Source organism: Takifugu flavidus, chromosome 7 (assembly GCF_003711565.1).
Source record: "Takifugu flavidus isolate HTHZ2018 chromosome 7, ASM371156v2, whole genome shotgun sequence".
Lineage (NCBI taxonomy): Eukaryota > Metazoa > Chordata > Actinopteri > Tetraodontiformes > Tetraodontidae > Takifugu > Takifugu flavidus.
In genome coordinates, this window is record NC_079526.1 from 5,929,739 (window position 1) to 5,952,759 (window position 23,021).

A 23,021-nucleotide genomic window follows, 5' to 3' on the forward strand; every position below is an offset into this window, starting at 1 on the left:
TGGGAAGAGTCAAGTGTCCATTTCAGGATCGCTGCGTTCAGCTGATGCTAGCTTTAGCGCTCGGATCCATCAAACTTGAGCTGTTTTACAGGTGGTGTCTGTGTGATCAGGGACATGATCAGGTCCCTGAGACAATATTTTGTCTTAATGAGCTTGTCACAGTGGCGCGGCTAGCGTGGCTAGCATGGTTCTTTTGGCGTGGAGCTTGCGCGCTCTCCCAGTGTCGACTGGCGTTTTCCAGTTTGCTTCCACGGTTCAACAGCGTCGCTCCTGGGTTCTGCGATGAACTGGTGTCCAGTCCCGGGTATGTTCCCACCTCTCACCCAGCAACCTCCTGTGACACTGTCAGGAATGAGGGCGGGCCCACGAACGCACAGATGAAATCACGCTCAGTCAAACTGGTCCGGGCCCAGTTTGCGTTTTCAAGCTGGTCGTGTACAAATAACCATCGAATAAACGATCGTTGCAGCTGTTCCCTGAAAGAATGCCTCCATGTAAACGGGTTACACCTCTGCCGCCCTCCACACACTCACACTTCAACACTATTTCCTGCTCTGCTGTTCTGGTTGAGACGCCCCCTCCACCCCCACCCCTACCCCCACCCCCACCCCCACCCCCACCCCCACCCCGCTCATTCCCTCCTATTCTGAGAAACATGACAAATGTTACACCTTGTTCCTAAAATGATCCCCTTCGTTGGTTCCTGGCTAAAGATAGATCCCCGCATGTGGTCAGCAGGGGCACAAAAGGCCACACTGCTCCCATCACACTGAAAAACACAAGTGTGTGTGTGTGTGTGTGTGTGTGTGAAAGAGAGAGAGAGAGAGAGCGAGCTGGCCGTATCTTCTTTTGATGACAAATGCCTTTAATTGGAGCCCTTTCTGTCACACGGGCCGACCTGGTCCGACCCTGCACCAGGACGGCCTCCACCCCAACATTCACAGGTTCCGCCTCCATTTGGTCTTAAAGCCGCCGCCTCCTTCGGCGTCGCCGCTCGATCTTGATGCAAAGCTGAAACCTCTTGAAATGACAATAATAAATGTGGAGCAGCTGCCTGGTTTCCTCCTGCAGCGGAGCAGAGCTGAAGAACTCTTAGCTGCCCCCCCCCGCTTATGTTAATCTATGCGAGGTGGGAGAGCAGCCGTGAACAGAACGCGCTCGGGCCCGTTTGGCGTTCCTCTGCTCCGCGTTTGCGTTAATGTATGTTTGTTTGGGGGTGTTTTCAGCGTGGGGGAGGATATTTATGCGCGCTTTTAAATGGACGCTTGCTAAACACTCCGATTACCTGCTTTGCCGCTCACCGGCCATTTGTTGTTGCCACGGCGCCGATTATGTCACCCCGCCGAGGGCGGCGGTGCGGCTTTCGTCCCAGGTGCCCGCGCCGCTATTTATGGAACCGCTACCTCCATGAACCAAAATATGTTTGTGCGGATTTTTGCATCCGAGCGAGCGTTTGCCCTGCGATGGGCGCGTGCACGTGTGCGTGGGCGTTTGCGCGGAATGGAAGCATTGGTGGGATGCGTGGCACAAACAGGGCAGAGCCGTGGGAGGGTGGTGTCAGGGCCTCACTCCCACCGCCAGGCTGGATACATTATCTGACAGCTGGGAGTCTGCAGGCAACAGCCCAACCGGAAAGGTCAGCGCTTCAATCGGCCCGCTCCCTGGATGCTCTTATCTTCCAACGCCCTCCGCTTGCCCCCCCTTGACGCGCACACGTGCGCACTCCTCTCTAGGTGGAGCCCTGAAAGGCATTGTCGCCCCTTCATGCGGTGACGGATGAGCAGCAGGCAGTGGGTGCATGTGTGTGTGTGTGGTGTGTAATTTCTGGGCCTGTTGAAAACTGCCATCCTCAGTCAGAGTTGATTCACAGCTCGGCGTGTTTAAGTTTCCCAGACCTTTAATTTCCTCTCCTCGGGTCTCTAATTTGCCGATACCGGCTCTCTCTGCACCCTGATGCCGGCCGCAGGCCCGCGTCCGTCAGAATCGGCGGTGACGCAGCAGGAGCAGGCAGGTGACGGCGCAGCGCCGGCTTCCGTGACCGATAGCATCACTTCCTGTAAGTCGGCCAGCACGCTCGGGGTTTATCTGCTGTCATGCTTTAGATGCAGCCTATCTCAGAGCGAAGTAAAGATCTGTGACTTCAAATGCGTCATCCGTCACTCGCCCGTGTCACCGCACGGCGCCCTCGTCACCGCACGGCGCCCTCGTCACTGCACGGCGCCCTCGTCACCCGCCATTTTTCTCTTCCTTCTTTATTGGGAGCGGGTGGATGCACAGTTCTCCCCGTCAGGCTTCCAGACGCTTTAATTATCACCGGCGTGACGAACGTGATGTTGGCAGGGGCGCTGGTGGATGATGCGTTTAAGGCCCAGGACTCACTCGTACTCGCCACTGAACCTGAGCTACACCTGTACCGCTGCAGGGGTGTTGATTCACCTGTTATTCACGTCACCACAACCGCTTCTTCTACGAGCTTGATTCTATATCAAAGGCGTCCAAGGTCAGGCAGAGGGATTCAGAGTCTCCAGTATTCCCCTGGTGGTGGATCACTCTGGTCTCCAGTATTCCCCTGGTGGTGGATCACTCTGGTCTCCAGTATCCCCTGGTGGTGGATCACTCTGGTCTCCAGTATTCCAGTGGTGGTGGATCACTCTGGTCTCCAGTATTCCCCTGGTGGTGGATCACTTGGTCTCCAGTATTCCAGTGGTGGTGGATCACTCTGGTCTCCAGTATTCCCCTGGTGGTGGATCACTCTGGTCTCCAGTATTCCCGTGGTGGTGGATCACTCTGGTCTCCAGTATTCCCCTGGTGGTGGATCACTCTGGTCTCCAGTATTCCCCTGGTGGTGGATCACTCTGGTCTCCAGTATTCCGTGGTGGTGGATCACTCTGGTCTCCAGTATTCCCCTGGTGGTGGATCACTCTGGTCTCCAGTATTCCCGTGGTGGTGGATCACTCTGGTCTCCAGTATTCCCCTGGTGGTGGATCACTCTGGTCTCCAGTATTCCCCTGGTGGTGGATCACTCTGGTCTCCAGTATTCCCGTGGTGGTGGATCACTCTGGTCTCCAGTATTCCCCTGGTGGTGGATCACTCTGGTCTCCAGTATTCCCCTGGTGGTGGATCACTCTGGTCTCCAGTATTCCCCTGGTGGTGGATCACTCAGGGGGTGAGAAGGTGTCGGGGCTGATTATCATGAAAGAAAGGCACGTCACCGAAGAGAAAGGGTGAATTCTTCAGATTGTGTTTCAGCTTGTCAGCAATGTACACACACTTTGACCTTTGGGAGGACTCCCATCAACAGGGTGTATCCACCAGCCACAGCCCTGACCTTTAAGCTAACCCTAACCAAATGTCCTCACTTTGTTCATGAAACTTTGGTCCTCACTGTGTAGCATGTACAAAAACACACCTCTGCATCCCTTGAACTTCTATGTTTGGGAGGACGTTTATAGCCATCATACATTCTCCAGTTCATCCCAACCTTAAAAATGTCAACTTTGCTTTTAGAATACGTATTTTGATACATAGCATAACACACACACACACACACACACTTCCCCTTCAGTAATCCTAACAGTAATACAGAGAAATAGACAAACTCGCACCTTCGGTGGGTTAAGAGTCACCGTTGGACTGTGGGAGGAAGCTGGAGAACCCGGAGAGAACCCGGGCAAACACAGGGAGAACATTCAAACTCCACACAGAAAGGCCCCTGGCTCCAAAATAGAATTTCACTGATAACAAAAGTGAATCCTTATTAGAACACAAGTTAGCACAATCTGGGTTTTCCCCTGATCTCTGGGCCCAACGGAACAGATTAGCATGTAACACCCTTTCTCCGGTTCTACTGGTTTACAGGGGGATGTGTTGTGGTTCTTTATGAGGGATCAAGTGCAACTGGAAATAAATGCAAGTTATGTTGAGTAATGGCCAAGAAGAGTTTTAGCAGAACATTTTCTGGCAACTCGCCAGTTCAATTTACAGGAATCTGTGGGAATCTCCGGATTCCACAATGACTTATGCATCCCAAAGCGGCTTGAGCAATGGAATTCTCTCCAAATATTCCACAACATGATTGAGAGCGCCGGACGGGACTCAGCGGCGGCACGTTTTCAGGATTGATCTCGCTGCTGCCATGACAGCAAAGATCTGGCCGCAGGCCTCGGCAGCACGTGAGCGAGGACTCAAGAGGAGTCCCAGTTTTTCCACAGGGCTCCTCACTGGAGGACTTTTCCTGGCTTTGTCAGAAGCCTGAGGTCATCCCTCAACAGGCACTGCCAACATTTCTGAACAGCAGCATCAGCGGGGAGGGAGGGGTCCGGGTCAGCCCGAAACGAGTGAACCTCCAGCAGATACAGAAGCTGAGTTACTGCGTAACAGCACTTTCAAACTCTGATTAAGAGGAGCCTTCTCTTTAGGAGAAATCAGCAAAAATGGGACCGCTTTGGTTTGGTTCTGAGCATCAGCGCTGGTATCTACCGCCACCAGGCGGCAGAGGCCGTCACTGCACCACAAATAACCAGGGAGTTCATTTCCACACCACTCAGCAAGTCTGCTTAATGAGAAAAACATCCCTTCAAAACACTGAATGAAGCCTCCTGTTCATGATTATCCACTCTTTCTTTATACAGGAACAGTGCAGCATGTGATCGACACTGACGGAAAAAGAAAAAAGACTTTTGACGTGTAATTCCAAATAAATTTATTCTTGTCATTTTATCCACTGTACAAAGCAAAGCATGGAATCTTCTGGACACCGACGTGAGCTGGAAAAACAGACGGACTGCCGCTTTCCACTGAAGAAGCAGAAAAGATTACCTAAAGAGGAGGAAAACACAGCCGCTCAGATGATACAGTCACCGCTCGTGTCCTGCAAGTAATCTCGGTACTAATGAAGCCGCAGTCTGTCATTTCTGGGAAACAGGCTCACTATTTTTCTGACAGGATCCATTTACTCCAATGTTTGTTGCCGGGGAATTGCTATTTGGGCAGAAAAGCCTGATTAAACTACCAAGTGTCCCTGGATCACAGGTCACGAGCTCCATCCATCAATCAGAGCCTTTGTCCTGTGTAATCCTGTCACTTCAGCTCACAATTTTGATTAGATTTCCTTCAGCTTAACTTAATTTACTCCCCGCAAGCTGAGAAACAGCCTTGTCTCCCCCCTTATTGAGTGGGAAAGAATAAAACCTCTCACCTGGCACTGCTCGTTAAGAGGACTCTGAGACAGCAAAATAACGGACTGCAGCCTCACGCCGACAGCTAAAGGTCATTAAAAACAATCTAACGATCAGATCGGGACGCGGCAGCCGAGGCGTCGTACCACAGCTCTACTCCAGAGCCTTGATGATGGCCTCGTTGGCCTCTATGCTGATCTGAACCTCTGCCCTCGCCGCCTCGTCGGATGCGCCCGCCAGGGCAGACTGGGCCTTCTCCAGGTTGGCCTTGGCTGCCTGTAAACACAAACAGAGGAGCAGATTTTACCCACACAAAGCAAATTCAGGACGGAAGGATTCTTGACTCTAGTGCGAGCTCCATGTCTGAGGATTGAGGGATTATTAGAGGAGAGGACGGCGGGCTCTCTGCTCTGCCTCTGGGCTGTGAAAGCTTCATTTGTCACAGAAGTGATTAGAAAGAAGAAATGCCAAACATAGCTGGAAGTTAAAGGTCTCCCAGTGGGGATTTGACACATCTGCTATAACTCAACAGTGACTGACCTTTTCCTGCTTATTAACAGTGTGAGTCCGTGTGTCTTTTCATTGCAGGCTGGGGAAAAACGTCCAACCCCCCCCCTCCCCTCATTTACGACTATAAAAGCAACTTGACTGTGACCCGGCGCAGCCCAAGGTCAAAGACGGGCGCCTTACGCAGCGAGCGGGTAATAATGCAGCCCGGCGTTAACGAGAGTGACATTTCAACGAGCGCCGGGCGTGCACGTGTGACTGAAACGCTGATCAGAGGGATCATCCGCAGCTGGGAGGTGCTCATCAGCACCGAGCGCCAAACAAGAAGAGAACAAGTTCAAAGATGTCGGAGCTGGAGTCTCCGGGGTACACGGAGCAGCAGAAACAGACACGAGCACTAAACCTCATTACCAACATCCTCAATCAATCAAAACGATGGACCCACCCACAAAAATACAGCTAACTTCAAAAAAAAAAAGGGGGGGGGGGCACATTGGGAACACGTGAGTACAGAACCCCTACAGCTGATAAATGATGTACTTTAGATGAGACGCAGATCTCCGCAAGATATCCCATAATAGCTGATATTTGATCTCATGGCTTCAGGAACGCGAAACAATTATATGAATGTCAACCGGAACTTAGCTGCAGCTGGACTGAGAGTAGAGAAGGTTTTATTGAGAAGTGCCTTCAAGTTCCATGTGAGCGCTTTGAGATCACCATAGCAACGAGTTACAGGACTAATATAGTTAAAAGGGAAATATAGAAGTAGACACAGCTTCCTAAATGTGCTTCCAACACTCATTTTAGCAGGAATGGGCGAGTACGGTCCCAGGCTGTTAAAGCCAGCCACTGATACTCAGGGGAACAATCAACTTTAGAACCGTAGAATGAAAACTCTGCAAAATGAAAGATTTGAAACAAATTCCCAGGTGCTCCCGTTCCAGAGTTCTGACGCTTGTGTTTTCACTGACTCTGGAAAAGTGCCACTTGCACCGAGGCGTTTGCTTGCTAGCGACAGTGCTGCTAGCTAATGGTTCAGGTTTCAAAAGACTTTATGGTCCGTCACATAGCTGAAAACATAAAGGCTCCAAAAACGCTGAGTCTAAGGCTGTGAGTGTCTTTGCTTTAAACAAGTAAAAATAGACACCTGTCACTGGTATAAATGTGGGCTTTTTAAATGTCTTTATGGTGTTTATGTTGTGAGCTCTGTGATGGACAATAAAGTTTTTTGAGTCGTGAACACATCAGATCCAAACATGTCAGCGATGTGGCACGGGGAGTCTACCTGCTACAGAAAAGTGATTTCATTTGGTTAAAGCAATTTTACTGCAGTAACTTCAGTTCCTGTGCCCATGAGTTCTGTCTCCAGTTCTTTTGGGTTTGTCCTGACTGAACTGGACTCTGGCCAGTCTTGATGCCCTCTTGAGGTCATTTATGTTTAACCCTTTCATTTCAGTCAGTTTGGCAAACAAAATCGTTAAGAATATGCTTAGATATTCAGTAAACAGTACACATGCGAATAAAGATGGTGATCAGTTTATTTAAACTCACTAATTGCTACTTAGCCCCCAAAAATCCTGCTCGTGTAAAGCCGAGTGGCATCAATACTGATGAGTACTCAAGAGTGAGTACCCGTACCTGGTCTGAAAGCAAAGAGGTATTGGACCTCCCTATATTTCCGCTTCAGTCTGAAAACTTCAGTGATGCTTTGACTTTATAACTCTGCCTAACGAAATGGTGCAGGTCACCCTCAGCACTCACAGCAACATCCAGCTGGTCCAAAGAAACCGCCTCCTCAGCCAGCAGCTGCACTGAAGAATCCGCGTTGACGGTTACCGACCCGCTGCTCACTGCACACAAGAGTACGCACACAGGACACAAGTCAGCTAACCAGCAAGGATGCTCCCACTTCTACAAAACTGCACATCAGGAGAGTCCATGGTTTTGCAGACATTATTACAGGGGGGTAAATGGGCAGAAAGAAAGCTCAAATTTACCTTAGCAATATCAGCATTTGCATTAAGATAATTTTACTTTTCAGATTTTTGGGATAAACAAGCACAGATGTTTTATGGAGAAATAAAACTCAATTTCAAGTTTGTATGAACAAAAATGACGGTACAGGTGTTAAGCTTCTGTAAAACTGTTTTATGGTCCTTTGCGTAGGTCATAATTAAGTCTGAAGGGTTTTCCACATTTTATTTTCAAAGTCTCACCGAAGTACTTGACGGCGGAGCCGTCATCGCTGAAAACTGTGACGACACCGGGCCTGAGGACCTGCAGGGTGGGGACGTGGGCAGGAAGGATGCCGAAAGTACCCGTGAGCGTGGGCACGTCCACCTGTTTAACACTGGCCTCTTGGAAGAACACCTGAGGAGAAGAGACAGTCTCATTTTCAGTAAAAAGTGCAGTCAGTCTCCAACATATGATTGCAAACAGGCAATTTGATGAATTTGCAGTAGAATTGCGTACTGATGGCAGCACAGCGCAGTAAATATTCACTTTGTCTGAAACTTTAGGCTCTACAACGGACTGGAAGGTAAAACTGGATGTGAGACCACTGAAATCTGCCTCAAGGTTAGAGAGCGCTGCACTTCACTCGCACTTTATGTACATTTATGCTGAAACCGTGACTATACATTACAAACCACAGAGCCTATTTTCAGTTGCTACCTAAAATAGATCGACGTGATAACAAAGAATGATCTTTATGTAAAGGTCTGTGAATTATACCCAGTAAGCCATCAAATGCTAGCTTAGCTAAATTGTTAGCTCACAGTGCACAAACGCTCAATGGAAAAGGTGCGTTTCTAAATGCAACACACTGCATGGTGGCAAGATAAACCACGATAAACCACGCACTAGCACCAAACGACTGAATATAAAAATCACAATAACGACTAAATCTGTGATTGTGTATTTCAATGACGGGCAAATGTAGCCGGTAGCTGGGCCTGAGCTATATCGCGAGCAGTCTTTAGCTAGCAAAAGGTACCTGTGTCGGGGAGGCAAAAGTGAAGGACATCTGCGGGGCACCGGTGGCAGCCTCGGCGTAGGACCGAGTTTGTCTCAACACGGGGAGGGCGCGGCGGAGAAACCTGGCTGCCATCATGTTTGCAGAATCCGGTTTTGTTCAAGCACAAGTGAATGACAGAGATCCTCAAGCCCTTTCGTCAGTGTGCGCTCGGCAGGACAAGGACGTTGGAACCCTACCCACAAGGCCTTACGGCAAGACAAAGGATGATGGGAAATGTAGTTTTAGCGAGCAAACGGCGCGGGCTTTACATACTGAATATGCAGTAATAACATCCGCCACAGAGGCTAAATGACATCCGGCGTCTTCCTGTTTGGGAACAAAACCGACATTTATTTGTGTGTGAACAAAATAATTAGAAGCGAGACCTGGGCTCTCCGAGTACTTTCCTCCTTAATTTATGAAATTGATAATAAATTACCTAGTGACCAAATACTGCTGCTTTGCTGCTATTGCCATTACAACCAACAACGATGTCATAATATAAATTACCAGGAGGGGGCGCCAACGTATTAAAATATGGCGCTCCTGTCGACGATCGGTTTAACTTCTTTTGCGCTGGCACGCAAAGGCACGCACCTACATGCACGCACACGCGCATTATAATTTTCTAAGCCCCTTTGTACATATATTGTCGACGTCCCCCCCCCCAACAGATAGGTGAAATAAGCAATAAAGACCCCTTGCAGGCGTTATTGCTGCATTATGAGGGTCGAAGCCTTCCCTCTGGCCGGGACAGCCTGGTGGTCTCTGCCTCCCATCAATAATTCGGAGAAAACCCCCTCAGTCATTCGCCTTTACCTCACTCCTGACGTCACGTGGTGCGCTGCTGACCGAGGTGGGCGTGTCCTCATCGGCAGGGCTTCATTCATAAATACTTACGCCTTCCAAAACCCCCCAACATTAAAGAGTTGACCGATGGTTCCGGTGGTGTCGGTGTTGGACCGGGACAGCTGAGTAGGTGAGTGCTGCCTCCGCTCCGCATCCGCTCGGCTGATCGAGCAGCAGGTTCGGATCGTGAGCTGCCTCCTCCGTCGGATAGAGATCAGAGAATAGCATATTTATTGTCTGCGCTGCTTTGTTGGGGTTTTTGAAAAAAGAAAACTCGGCTGTCTTTAATCACGTCTTGCGACGCGACTTCCCAACCTCCTCGAGCAGAGCTCCGCCAGAGACCACCGAGCTCTGGGTTATTTGGTTCCGGGAACGTGTTTTTGCGCCCCAGCTCGGACACATTCTTTCATGCAGCCGCGCTGTTTCAAACAGGTTATTGCGAGATCAGTCTTTACAATTAAGTGAACGCCAAGTCAAAAGAGTGGGAGGGAATATTTCAGCAGGGAACGAGTCCATGGCGGAGGGAGAAAAATGGAGTTATACGGCAATGCAGCTGCAGGACGGACATTTAGTTCAGCCTGTCTGCATGTCATGGTCAGGACTGTCTTTATGCACTTATTAGAGAAACAGGTTGCGATTGCAGTTAAAAAGTTATTAATTATTATTATTATTATTATTATTATTATTATTATTATTATTATTACTACTACTGCTATTATTATTACTGTAGTGAACAGTCCTGCAAGCTGTGTGTACTCCGTAATGTCCACATGCTTTGATGCAATCCTGAATGATGAGCCTGTCCTTTCTTTGTCTCCGTCTCTCAGCCATGCAGCACTGCTGTCCTGTTGCTTCAGTCAGGCCGGCGGGCCATCCCTGAGGGGGCACCCCGCTTCACTGCTTCACTCATCTGGAAAGGCTGAGGCGGCTGAAGATGCAGCAAGACAGCTGAGGAGACCCCCGAGCCTCACGCACTCTCTCTCTCCCTCCCTCTCTCTCCATCACACACACACACACACACACACACACACATTTCCCTTCGACGCGCACATCACCAGAGCCGCTGCTGCTGCTACGAACTGCCCTCCATCAGGGTAAGGCACCGGGCTGGCAGAAAACAGGATGTGGTGTGGCGCTGCAAATGAAAGCTCACTGGTCACAGCCTGACGTGCACTTCCCGTATCAGTTTTTGTTGGATGGAAGGGGTGGGGGTGTGGGGGGGGGTGCAACAGTGGTGGTGGTGGTGGTAGAGGAGAGATCGGCACTAGCTCGCAGGTTATGGTGCTGAAGTTGCTGCAGCGACTAGCAGGCAAAGCGAGGGGAGCTGCTGGCTTGTTTTTACCCTGCGGGGTGAGTAGGGGTAGCTCTCCAGGGATGGGGGGAGGGAGGGATCGGGGGGAGGGGAGGGCGGCGTGTGTACATGTGTGGGCGTTTGGTGCAGCAGCAGTAGTATTAATGGCTGTGATCTATAACAACAGATGCATAGCAGCAGTAGTGTAGCTCTGCTGGAGTCATTGTTGAGTAAGAGGTGCTGTTTCACTCGCTCTGCGCGTGTGTGTGTGTGTGCGTGTGTGTGTGTGGGAGGGAGGCTCGTCATTTCCAGACTTATATGGAATTATGGCCAATGAATTACAACTGGGATGCTGGCGTTGGCATCTTCCGAGACGCTCCGCGCAGGCGCAGGCACAACGTGCACGGCTCCTGCTCGGTCCTGCAGCATTTTAGGTGCCGGCGGTTTTCACCCTGCCGCGTGCGTCTCCCGCACAGGCGACTTGACGTGCACGTGTCACGTCGTGGAACCTCAGACATCAACGCCCCGGGCTGTGCCGAGAGATGCTGCTCTGTCTGGAAATGCTAACAGCGGCGGCCGTTGCGGTATCCGAACACCCCCAGTAACAGTCATTTCCCTTCTCTCTCTCTCTGACCTCTCAGGGGGACCTTCTAGCTGGCCTGGACCATGAGCAATGTGTCTACCGTTTGGAACGTCCTACCAGAAAACTCCACGGTATGTCTCAGGCCGCTGGCTGACCTCTCCGACTCCCCCAGACGCGGCTCGCCTCACGGTCTCTCCCGTCCACTCCACTGACTAATAGAGCACATCCTGACCTGGACCTCGAATAATTAAATCTCTGATCCAATCTCAGCTTTCATTTCCCCTCGCAGAGACATTAAAGCGTGACGTCAGCTCATGGCGCTTATTAACACTTGCCGTGCCGCCTCTTTGCCCCAGATCCATAAGAACGTACGGTCTGTGACGCGTGTTGCGTGCTCAACATGCCTTTACTCCAGTTTGGCAGAAACAAATGGACTTTTTGAGGAAAACAAACCGTGAAAACAGTTGATTTTTATGTGGAACGGATACTGCTTTGCTAGTGCTTTCTCTTTTTAAAGTAGCACAGGCGAGATTGACAGTCACCAGCGCCCCCTCTTCCTGCCATGCACTCGCTGCACCCCACAGATCTGATCCTCTGCTCTTCCCCACGTGTCCTCCCAGATCCTGTTCGAGGCGGAGGAGCAGCAAGATGGCTACATGCTTCTCCTGGTGGTCCTCTCCATTTTACTGGTGGCAACGCTGATCTTCGTCTCCGTCTTCATCGCCTGCCGCCGAGGAGCGAAAGTCTGTGCTGGGTAGGCTGAAGCAGCTATGCAACAGCATTTAGCCGTTTCAGCACTTTTGAGGCATCCTGGTCCCACGCGACTTATTAAGAGCCTGAAAAAGACAATGCTGCAGCACAGCCCGAGATCTGTCCGTCTGTCTGTCTGTCTGTCTGTCTGTCTGTCTGTCTGTCTATCTGTCTGTCTATCTGTCTGTCTATCTGCCTGTCTGTCTGTCTATCTGTCTGCCTGTCTGTCTGTCCGTCCGTCTGTCTGTCTGTCTGTCTGTCTGTCTATCTATCTATCTATCATCTATCTATCTATCTATCTATCTATCTATCTATCTATATCTATCTATCTATCTATCTATCTATCTATCTATCTATCTGCCTGTCTGTCTGTCTGTCTGTCTGTCTATCTATCTATCTGCCTGTCTGTCTGTCTAGCTGTCTGTCTATCTATCTGTCTGTCCGTCCGTCTGTCTGTCTATCTATCTATCTATCTATCTGCCTGTCTGTCTGTCCGTCCGTCTGTCTATCTATCTATCTATCTATCTATCTATCTATCTATCTATCTATCTATCTATCTATCTGCCTGTCTGTCTGTCTGTCTATCTGTCTGTCTATCTGTCTATCTATCTATCTGCCTGTCTGTCTGTCTATCTATCTGTCCATACACACACACACACACACACACACACACACACATACATACATACATACATACATCCACGGGGTTGAGCTGCTCTGAAGGAGACACTTGCTGGGCAGAGCCAGAGAGAATGAGGCAGACTGGCACAAATGATGAGTGTAATGAGATTTCATAGCAGCCATCGGTTGTGATTAATCTCGCATCTCAACCCAGCCTCATGAGCACACAAAGGCTACTCACACACACACACACACTCACACACACACACACACATGCGTGCACAGACTGTGGGAAAGCGTGAGCCACAGAGGAAATGAAAGAGAAGAAGAAGTGCAGATCTGAGTGGACACAGCTTCCTCAAGCCTTTTATGCTCACACACGCATAAGAAGACTGCACAGAAAGATCGGCTGGGGGGGTTGGAATGACCAGAAAATGCTCTCAGTTGCTGCCATCCACCTCTTAAGAGTCCATTTCGGTGGAGGGATTAAAGGAAGAGATCGGCAAGGGCGTTAGCAGTGTTAAAAATGTGACCTTTACCGCGCCTTAGCTCCGTGCCCTTAAAGAGAAGTGGGGTTGTGCTATCCAGTGAAGTGCCCTGCTGTAGCTGTTCAAGAGGTCCCCCGGCCCTGAAGGTTATCAGGTTACCGCCAATAATTGAAGCTCTCATTGATTATACAAGCATCCTTCTAGCAGACGGAACAATCGTTCTCGTCCTGTCCTAATATACTGCTGACACGAAGGACGGGAAGGACAGGTCATTCCTTTAACGCTGTTTCTTTGCATAAGTACATCAGCCTCGAAAGGTTGAATTACATATTTGTTTTGAAACTTCTGTGTCGCAGTTTCTAGAATAGTGGTCAAATAGGTAATCGAGTCTTTCCTGTGTGCCGCAGGGCCAGTGATGACCCGGAGAAAACCAACACCACCTACCTGGAGGAGTCTCAGCCCAGCCATGGTAGGAAGAACTAAGGGAAAAGAAACGTGGTGGTAAAATCCGGCCCATTCTTCCCACCGTCTCTTTTGCCTTTGTTAGAAATCACTATCAGGGTGGACGAGACCGAGTGCCTGTCGATGGCTAGCTCGCACGACCAAGAGACCGAGCGCTTCCTCTGCACCGGCACGACAGGCCGCCGCGTCTCCTTCAATGAGGCCGCGCTCTTAGATCATGGCAAGAAGACCCAGGAGAAGGGCCGCAGGTCCGACACCCAGCCCGAACCGCTAACTTCAAGGATTAGCGCCTCCTTTCTCTAGCACTGCATGTCATTCGATCTTGTCCACACCCAGGTACACTTTGACGGAGGGCGACTTTCACCACCTGAAAAATGCCCGGCTCACGCACCTGCACATCCCGCCCCCGGCCCTCAACATCGTGACCATCCACGAGTGCGAGTCGGTGGAGAACAGCATCACCATGACGCCGCGTCCAGTTGCGAAATCGGCGCTCTCCATCTTCCAGGTGACAGCCTTTAGCCAGCTATTACTTCTGGCGCGTCACTCGGCCCGACCGGGGCCAATGGCAGCATCAATCATGCGGGTCAATCATGCGGGTCAATCATGCGGAGAAAACGAGCCGCACCAAATAATAGCTAATGAATTAACGAACGCGGCAATCAGGAGATTGGGTCCTGCTGATTTCAACAGGCCGGCCACATTGATTTCCCATTTAGCTTAGGCTGCTCAATCACGCGCTGCGGATAGCTGAAAAAGAAATCTGGAGGTCATTCGTATTTATTTTAGGCCCAAAATTTTCTAAGTTCTAGCTGTCTATACGACTGAATTCATAGGATTGTTCAACCATTAAAAAGAGTGTACTTGTTTGGGTATGCTCTCCTTCAGCCAATGCTGTGTCCCCTGCCACAAACAGCACTGACCAGCACCAGTGTCAGCCCCAGCTCCGCCCTGCCCGGAGACGCTCTCAACTCTGTTGTGGACCCCAGCTTCAGCGGAAACCCTCCGGCTCTCGCCACCGCCGAGCCGAGCTCCGTAAGTTTCTCGCATTCACCGCAAAAACTGGGTTTTTATGTGTCAGCAGCTGGACTGGTTGTGGAGTTCAGCCCTGACTGAGTCAGTCCGAGGCTCCCGCTGCAGGACGGAGCAGAAAGGGGAACATTCCCGTCCGACCCGTCATGGCGGGATTCTTATTCTGACCACTTATCGGTTTCTGTTCAGATCGAGATGACGCTAACTGGTCCCAGGGGCCACGTTGGCGGAGAAACGTCCACCTTGGGCGCCATCGCCCCTCCTGCCGGGAGAAGCGGATCTAGCCAGGGGCCCATGCTGCAGTTCTTCACCAAGCTGCGCCGCCACGCTAGCCTGGAAGGGGCCAGTCCGTACTTCAAGATCAAGAAATGGAAGCTGGACAGCAGCCAGAGGGCCTCGAGTCTGGACACCAGAGGTAATGATCCTCGATGACCCAGAGTGGATTAAACTGGACCCTCAATCAGCACAAGCAGTCAAGTATGGAAATTCATAATTGTTCTGCAGAGAGAAAATCAAGTCATACTTTTAGCAATTTCGGTCCATTTTTTTCGCACCTTGCCAGAAGTATGTAACAGACTGTTGCGCAGGGGTCTCCAGCAACCAACTGTGAATTGGATAAACACGTAGACTCACCAGCACGAGACAGATGGCTCGATGACGTAAAGTTTGTTCTTTCCAAGTCAGTTTGAGCTCCTGGCCATACCCCGTCCTAAACAAACTGGAAGACAAACTAAATAAAGTCAAACCCCAGACAAACATCGGCCAACGGTTGATGCGAGCCCTTGCGTGAATCACGTGACAGCCCTTCCCACTTTGGGTGAGTAACGGCTAATGCAACTCGCCCCTCTTGCCTCCCCCGTGTGCGAGCCAGGCTCTCCGAAGAGGCGCCACTTCCAGAGGCAGCGGGCAGCCAGCGAGAGCATGGACCAGGAGGACAGCGACGTGCACCACGTGGACCTCATCCAGTACATAGCCCGCACCCAGGACGTCAGTTTCCCCTCCAGACAAGCAAACGTGCGCCACATCGCCGCTCCGTCCACACCGCCTCCCTCCCTTGGCAGGTATCTTTAATTCTCTTGCCATTCATCGTGTCCACGGCTTCCTCACCCTGCGCCCATTTCCCAGTGTAGAAAACGACTGTACAGTGATGTTGTGCAGCAGGAGAGAGCTCTAAGTCCCAATTTGTAACCCTTTGTCAATTTAAAAGAGTAAATCAATGTGCCCATAAATATGCATCATTTTATTATTTTCTTAATCAGTTTATTAGGTCGTTTGAAAGCAATAGGAACATGTGAGGTTAGGAATTGGGACATAGGGTTTATCTTTCAAACAGGAAACATTTCACCGCCGACATGATCACATGTCATGAGTGCTAAACAAGAACAGGTCACATGGTTTTTCTTTGAGATCGCCCCGAATTAGCCTTAAGAACAGTTTGTTATCCCTTGCCGGATATGGGATGGTACAGTTTTCCAGTTTTTCAGTTTTTTTCGAAGCAAGGGGGTTACGATATTACGCAATTCCCGTGTTTACAAATGCACGTTGCCTCTGAAAAATTGCCCTTTGTCGAAGAGGAATTGTTCACGCTTGTTTAAAAGTGAACAAGGGAATTGGTCCGATGAGTGACGCCCCGACTCGGTTAGTTTCGGTCTGAGAACATGCAGCCGCCATTGCAAGTCATGAACGCCATTGAAAGCTCATTTCGAGTGTCGCTGTAGGTAAGTGATGCTCTTGATGTCTGCCTCCCTCCCTCCCTCCCGCCCTCCCACCCTCCCTCTTTCTTTTGATACCATCTCATCTTTGAACTCCTATGTGCACGCTGCAGGTTAGAGGTGGAGGTCATGGTGGAGCCGAGCGTCAGGCGTGGAGGACCGGCGGTTATCGGCTTATCCCCAGATCCTCCAGACGAAGCAGTGTCACCTCACAGAACGGGAAGTGAGAGCCCTTTGGATCCCCCCGACTCACAGTCACTTTACAAAGACATCTGGAGCCTCCGCGCAACACTCGAACAGTACGCAGCGTCCGACCACAGCAGCAATAACGACAGGAACTCCGTCTGTAGTGACGCCGACAGCGTGTGTTCGCTTGGCGGGCACCCGGAAGCGGAGAGAGGGGGGCTGCCGAGCTACCTGTCCCAGGATGTAGGGGATGACCCGGGAGGAGGAGAAGATGACAGAGATGTTTTCATGAGTACGCACCAGGAGGACGCCACGAAGGGAAGGAAGAGGAAACAGGAAGACGCAGAATCAGAGCGAGGGGGCGGTAATGGGGAAAGCGGGACTCGTAAATTGCTGCAAATGGACAGCGGCTACGCATCAATCGAGGGCCCGTCTCGCTGTGCAGAAGACCTGCGGCTCTTTGGGAGCGGTAGCGGTAGCCCGAAGGACAGAACGGCCCACGAAAAGAGGCACCGCTTCACGAGCACGGGACGCAGCGGCACGATCGGTGAGAGTTTCGAGTCTCACTTCTTCCAGGAGGAGTTGGATGAGGAGTTGCTACTGGGTGCCAGTGGAGGGGTTTCCATAGAAACAGGCGAGGATTCGCTCAGCTGGTTCCCATATGGTCAGATGCTTATGCCTCGAGATGCTGCACAGTTTTCATCACAGCCGCCGAGGCTCCACCAGCGAGACTACAGCATTGATGAGAAGACAGATGCTCTCTTCCACGAGTTCCTTCGCCACGACCCCCAGTTTGACCAGCAGGAGTCTCCCAGGAAGCACCGGTCTAGAATCCACATCCGGAAGCAGTGGCAGCGCCACAAGCAGTGGAGCGACCCCGGAGTCAGACACTTCCACTCCTCGTTTGAGAGACAGCGGACCCCTCTGCGGAGGGGGGAAAGCGTGAACTACCCACTGGACACAAGTTACCACAGCACGCTGCCGCGCATCGTCAGCGCCCCCGACGAGGAGACCAGTGAAGGGACCGGCAGCGGTCCTGAAACCCCAAAGACAGAACCGTGTGAAAGGTGTGGCAAAGAGGGGATGGAGGGGGAGGCCGCCAAAAATCACCCCCTTCATCAGTACATCTCAGACAAGGACGGAAGGCTCGGGGAGCCCCATGACCCCCACGATGACGGCAGAACATCTGGACTCCCTCTGGAGCCCCAAGAAGAACACTCGCCCTCTCAGATGCCGGACTCCTCAGGCTTCGGCCCCCAGACTATCAGCGCAGAGCTCACGGACAAACTAACTGCTAACCTGGACGAGAGGCTCTATAGGAGCCTGCGCAGAACCAATGACGCGGCCACCGAGTGTGTGACGGTGACGACCGCGCACGCGTCTCCAGACCACAGTCCAGTGTAGCAGGGCTCCAGATGGCCTCCTCACCTCCCACCGACTCCTTTTCTTTCAGTGCGATGGGTCTCGCCTCAGAATTCATGTCCCATCATTTAGAGTTACGGCATGACCAAGACCCATTAGCCTACAACCAGAGTTCTCCTACATATTAATCCCGAGTTATATATTTATTCTCAGACCATCTGGGATGCCGGTTCCCTAAAGGCACATGTAATCTTCTGTATCTTGTGTTATCATTACAACGTCCACTGGTTTCCAGTGGTACAGTTTGGTTGATGGAAGGCTGGTAGACACGATTTTAGATGTAATTTCCAGTTTGTATTCCTGCAAGTATACAGTTGGTGTTGGTGTTACTGCATATTTTTCAAAAGGCGTTTACTTCAGGATGCACCGAAAATGCCAGGTGGACATACGTCCGGATCATGTCAGAGCTAACACATAAACAGTCATCTGGCTTCAGTATAGTCTGTCTTGTGTATATTCTTTTATGTCACATGTGTTCTACAGTATATTTCAATGCAGTTGGGGCTCAGTTTGGTATCTGTATTCTAAAACCACTGTGAAACCAGGTGCTAACTTTGGATCTGTTCACTGGACCCGTATCCAAACCCGCCACAATATAAGATCACAGCTTTCTTTGGGGTGGCACTGCGGTGCTGCTCGATAGGTTGATTCCCAACGTCGGGGTTCTGTTTTTCATTTGTAGAATTCTCAATTCCTCATAGTCCAAAGACACTAAATTGCCCCGGGTGTGTATGTACACAGTGTGTGTGCCTTGCAGTAGGCTGGTGTAATTATGCCAACTGGGACAGGCCCCTGCAAATGAAGTCCTGGCTAACACAAGCTAAATTAATATTTTCTATCAATCGATGCTAGATGCAAACTTTATGTCAAGATGGATTGTTCAGAAGATTCCATTATTCACCACTATATTTGACCTGTGATCATAGCCAGATGATGAGCAAACAATGGTCGATTAAGCTTCTTAGCTTCCACCCAGCAGAGGCTCACAAACCATTGTCACAAAATATTGACAATTATTTCCTTCTTAACAATAGTTAAGTATAGTAGAGCTTAGCGAACAATAGTGTTGTTTGCTAATAGACACTGAATGGCTTTTGTGAGTTACAAATCAGCTAGAGCTACTCTACAGCTCCTCTTTTAGTGGTGGAAGTTTTTTGTATGGGGAGAATCCTAAAAGTGACAGCAGAGAAAAGTATTTATTTTTAAAACCAATAGCACTGATGGATTCGGCCATGCTAGTTGCCCGTATCAGGCGATGTGAATGTTCTACTTTCCTATTTGCATTTATATGGCTTTTTTCATAGTTATAGCACGACTGTTTGCTGATGTGCGTAGAAAGTGCCAATTTTTGATGCCTCTTCAAACCTCCGTTAGTCACCTAGAGTGAAAAATGACGTCACCATTTATGCTCTATTAGCTTATTTCAATGTCACGAAAAACACGTTCGGTGCAAACTGACAGCAGACAACCACCAACGCTCTGGAACAAAGAGAGTGATCTACAGGATCCCCCTGTCCTCCGGGGAAAACACTGAAAACACATTTAGTCTTGTTTGTAGCTTTGAGGCAGACGGATACAATATAGCTTTAGTTTAGACAAGATGGCTGCCATCCCAGATGTGTGCTGCTTCTTGAATTTAAAAGAAAGGCATGCTTTCTTCTGCATGGAACTGACAGAACAGGGTTTATTTGTCCACGTGGGACGTTCCCGCGCTCCCTCCGCTTCCCCTGAGAAAGTTGACAAGAGCTCAGACGCCTCCCCGAGAGGCCAAGGACTTCCACCCCCCCCACCTCCCCTCCCGGTTCCGAAAACCAATTCAAACAAATACCTCATTTATAATGACACCCGTTCTCTTAGTTGCGAAAATGAGAGCCAGCGCCAAATCAGAGGGAAAGCGTGCTCCTCCTCTGTGGTGTAACGACCATGATAACGCGCCTTCGGGATGTGGCGTTTCTCTGCCGTGAAAGAGTAATCATTCCGTTTGTCGCTGACCAAAGGCTGGGGACATTTCATTAGCAGAGCAATGACTGAGATGAAAGGCAATCAACTCCGATAGGCAGCGGGGACTGATTGCACCTTCGCACACACACACACACACACACACACACAAATATGAGTTCACCATCATAGCCCAATGTGCCGTAGACCCATTTCTTGAGCCAAAATGAGATAATACCATTCTATTAAAGACAGAACCAAACAGAGGAGAGGAAATGAAATCCCGCTTATAATGAAAGTGTGACAATCCCAAATCCTGTTCTGAGAGTAGCTGAGCGAGTCCGACCGGATCACGTTACAGAACCTGCAGCGACTTTAATAAAATGCTGGCGAAAGCTGATGCGACATAACCCGGGAGCGCGTTTGCGTGGATGCTTCGCCGTGTTTGGGGTCTGCATGACACTTCTCCTTTTTGACTTGAGACGGTAAAGTTTATTTGTTTAGGGCTGAAAATAAAAAGCCGGTATGACTCGATTTTTCCTACTTGGTGAAATCCGCTTCTGACTGTAACAAAGAGATTTCGATTTAGAACACGTTAAAGGCGGGAAGGTTAGCTTTCTTATCAACTTTGCGTTCCGTTAAACTTCGAGGGACCAAAACATGAAGAAGTGTTATTTTAGGGTTGTTTACAAATCTGTGAATAAAAGAAACAATTTCAAAAGAAAAAAATCCAAAAGTTTGGGCTGTTTATTAATCACGGTGTAGGAGCAGAGGGTGCATTCCAACAGGAATCCCACACTATTTCCTGTTTTACTCGTGCGTTTATATTGATTTTGTACTCGGAATAAACGGAACAAGAAGCAAATTCAGCCTTTGAGCTAAACAAAGAACATTTCTAGCTTCACACAACAGCCAAGGATCTGCCCTAAATTCTCCTTTCATAAGCTGATTTCGATAGGAAAATAAGTTCATAGAGTTTTACATTGTTACAGCCAGTAAGGGTTGCTGACTACAGATGAGGTTTGGAGATCGGATCAAAATGCAAATTTCAGGGAATGAGTGAAATGATCCTCATCAGTCAGTCAGTCGAACTCACTTCCCTCCTCATGGGGTGGAGAGAGTTAAGTGGAAGCTAGCTGTCCTCAACAGGGGAGAACTGCTGGTTTCAGTCTGCCTCAGCTCTCTCTGACATTCTGTTGCTTCGTATGGCGCCTGTCAGGAAACCACTGCGATGTTCATGTCCGGAGAAATCCCCCGTGAGACATCACATGTCCGAGACGTCCAGCAGTGGGTGGACTGGTTAAAAGGCAAAAGCAGGCGGCTGTCCTGGTCCTCACCAACCCGCCTGATCCCCACTGTGAGGCCCCGTGTGCATCGTAGGTGCAGCCCTACGATCCTCCATCTTCTCTTAACACACTCTGGAGGGGTCAGTCATCACAGGACACACACACACACTCACATGTACAGGCAATTTAGAGTCTCCACTCATCCAGATGTTCATGATTTACTGCATTATAGTATGAGCCTCAGCAGCTCCATATACACCAGAGGACACGCGTCCACGGTGGCTCGTATTCTCCAGCCTCGATGGTGAGTCAGGGAACGTGTGAACTGCTGCGCGTTCACAAGCAAATGGCTGCTCAGCCAGTCAAACAGTGATGCTGAGGTTTGTCTGACTCCCCGTTCCCCCCCTTGCTCTGCCCGACTGTGTCTGTATAGATTAAGGGAAAGCCCCTCCACCCCCTGCCCCCCCCCCCTTCCCCATCTGCCCACGCACTCTTCCTCCTCCTCCTCTGGCCGTCTCCCACCAGATTCCCTCTTAAAGTGAGCAGCGCGGCGAGATGCCGATGACTCACTGGGCCCCTCGCCGGTCACGATTCAGCCGGTGTTTCATGTTTTTTTATGAAGCGGAAATAAATGAGATGCCAAAAGATGAAGAGTGTCAACAGTGTTGCAGGAGCGCCGCCCGACCGGGCTGATCATCTTTCATGAAGTCACACGCGCTTGTTACAACATGGCTGCCGTGCGAATGGCCGCGATAATCGCTGTAATTACTCCTTTATGAAGGTGAGATGTGGGTGCATACAAGACTCTGCTTGTTCTTCAGCCATTCAGCACCTGCGCTGAAATTAGGAGATTGTTATCGTTATTATTATTACGGTTGATGAGAGCGTGGAGATCAACCGGATGGCACAATAAACAGGTGGGGGGGGGGGCAGGATATTGCTGCCTTTATTATGCATCATCTCCTTTCAACGAAGCCTGCCCACACTCCCTCTTCACCTCCTCCACATCCATTCTTTTCTCTCCTTGTTTGGGATTCGGCTATATTCGTAGCCTCCCTCCTCGCCTTTCTCAGCTGCGTCATCCAGCCTTTTGCCGCGCACACACACACGCGCACACACACACACACACACAGCCCCCCCACCCTCGACCCACCTCTCCAGGGAACGGAATAGAGAGCCTGTTGATACGTGAAGACGCGCACGTTTGGAGCAGCGTCTTCACAGAGCCGCGTTTATCCCACATAGAGCGGAGGGGAAATGACTTTGCTCAGGCGCCAAACAACCGGGGAACGAGGTGTTTATTTCCTCTAAAATGGTGGGTACAAACAGCTGAGAAAACTGTTAAACTGATGACTCAAATGATCAGAGGAGCGCTTAGTTTTCTCGCTACTCTGAGAAGTTTTGGGAAACCGCAGGGCGGCCTCACGTGGCCGGGCACACGGGCGCACTCCTCAAGCCCGGTGAGTCAGACATAAAGACAAAATGCAAATGACAACAACGTGCACTCGTCCTCCATCCGACAGAAGAGGTTGTGTGATGTGGGGCCGTGCGCGCCAGGGGACGCCTTCAGGAAATGGCATCGCTGTGTAAAGAGGTTTCCATTTGTCCCGGATGGGCCTGAGTTGTGCCCTCAGCCATCGCGGTTCCTTGTGAGTAACGTGAAATTTCATTATCTCGCCATAAAGAGCTGCCGCGAGA

The 23,021-nt window shown here is 50.2% G+C and overlaps 2 protein-coding genes across 5 annotated transcripts; one reads left to right on the forward strand and one right to left on the reverse strand.

Moving 5' to 3' along the window:
* Positions 1 to 4,685: 4,685 nt before the first annotated feature.
* Positions 4,686 to 9,539, reverse strand: atp5f1d (ATP synthase F1 subunit delta). 2 transcript variants are annotated; one of them, XM_057038038.1, is made up of 6 exons: positions 9,523 to 9,539; positions 8,683 to 8,909; positions 7,904 to 8,057; positions 7,449 to 7,537; positions 5,324 to 5,453; positions 4,686 to 4,796 (listed from the first exon to the last, which is right to left on the reverse strand). In XM_057038038.1, the coding sequence occupies exons 2-5, from the start codon at positions 8,797 to 8,799 to the stop codon at positions 5,331 to 5,333; spliced, it is 483 nt and encodes a 160-aa protein (XP_056894018.1). In that variant the 5' UTR covers positions 8,800 to 8,909; positions 9,523 to 9,539; the 3' UTR covers positions 4,686 to 4,796; positions 5,324 to 5,330. The 2 variants fall into 2 exon arrangements, with proteins under 2 accessions (XP_056894018.1, XP_056894017.1); XM_057038037.1 differs by having other exon boundaries at positions 4,686 to 4,818.
* Positions 9,462 to 20,773, forward strand: cbarpb (CACN subunit beta associated regulatory protein b). 3 transcript variants are annotated; one of them, XM_057038034.1, is made up of 11 exons: positions 9,462 to 9,682; positions 10,380 to 10,646; positions 11,485 to 11,557; positions 12,047 to 12,180; positions 13,693 to 13,754; positions 13,833 to 13,995; positions 14,084 to 14,255; positions 14,636 to 14,782; positions 14,969 to 15,194; positions 15,651 to 15,840; positions 16,605 to 20,773. In XM_057038034.1, the coding sequence occupies exons 3-11, from the start codon at positions 11,510 to 11,512 to the stop codon at positions 18,079 to 18,081; spliced, it is 2,619 nt and encodes an 872-aa protein (XP_056894014.1). In that variant the 5' UTR covers positions 9,462 to 9,682; positions 10,380 to 10,646; positions 11,485 to 11,509; the 3' UTR covers positions 18,082 to 20,773. The 3 variants fall into 3 exon arrangements, with proteins under 3 accessions (XP_056894014.1, XP_056894015.1, XP_056894016.1); XM_057038035.1 differs by having other exon boundaries at positions 9,676 to 9,984; XM_057038036.1 differs by lacking the exons at positions 9,462 to 9,682; positions 10,380 to 10,646 and adding an exon at positions 10,836 to 10,902.
* The last annotated feature ends 2,248 nt before the right edge of the window (positions 20,774 to 23,021 follow it).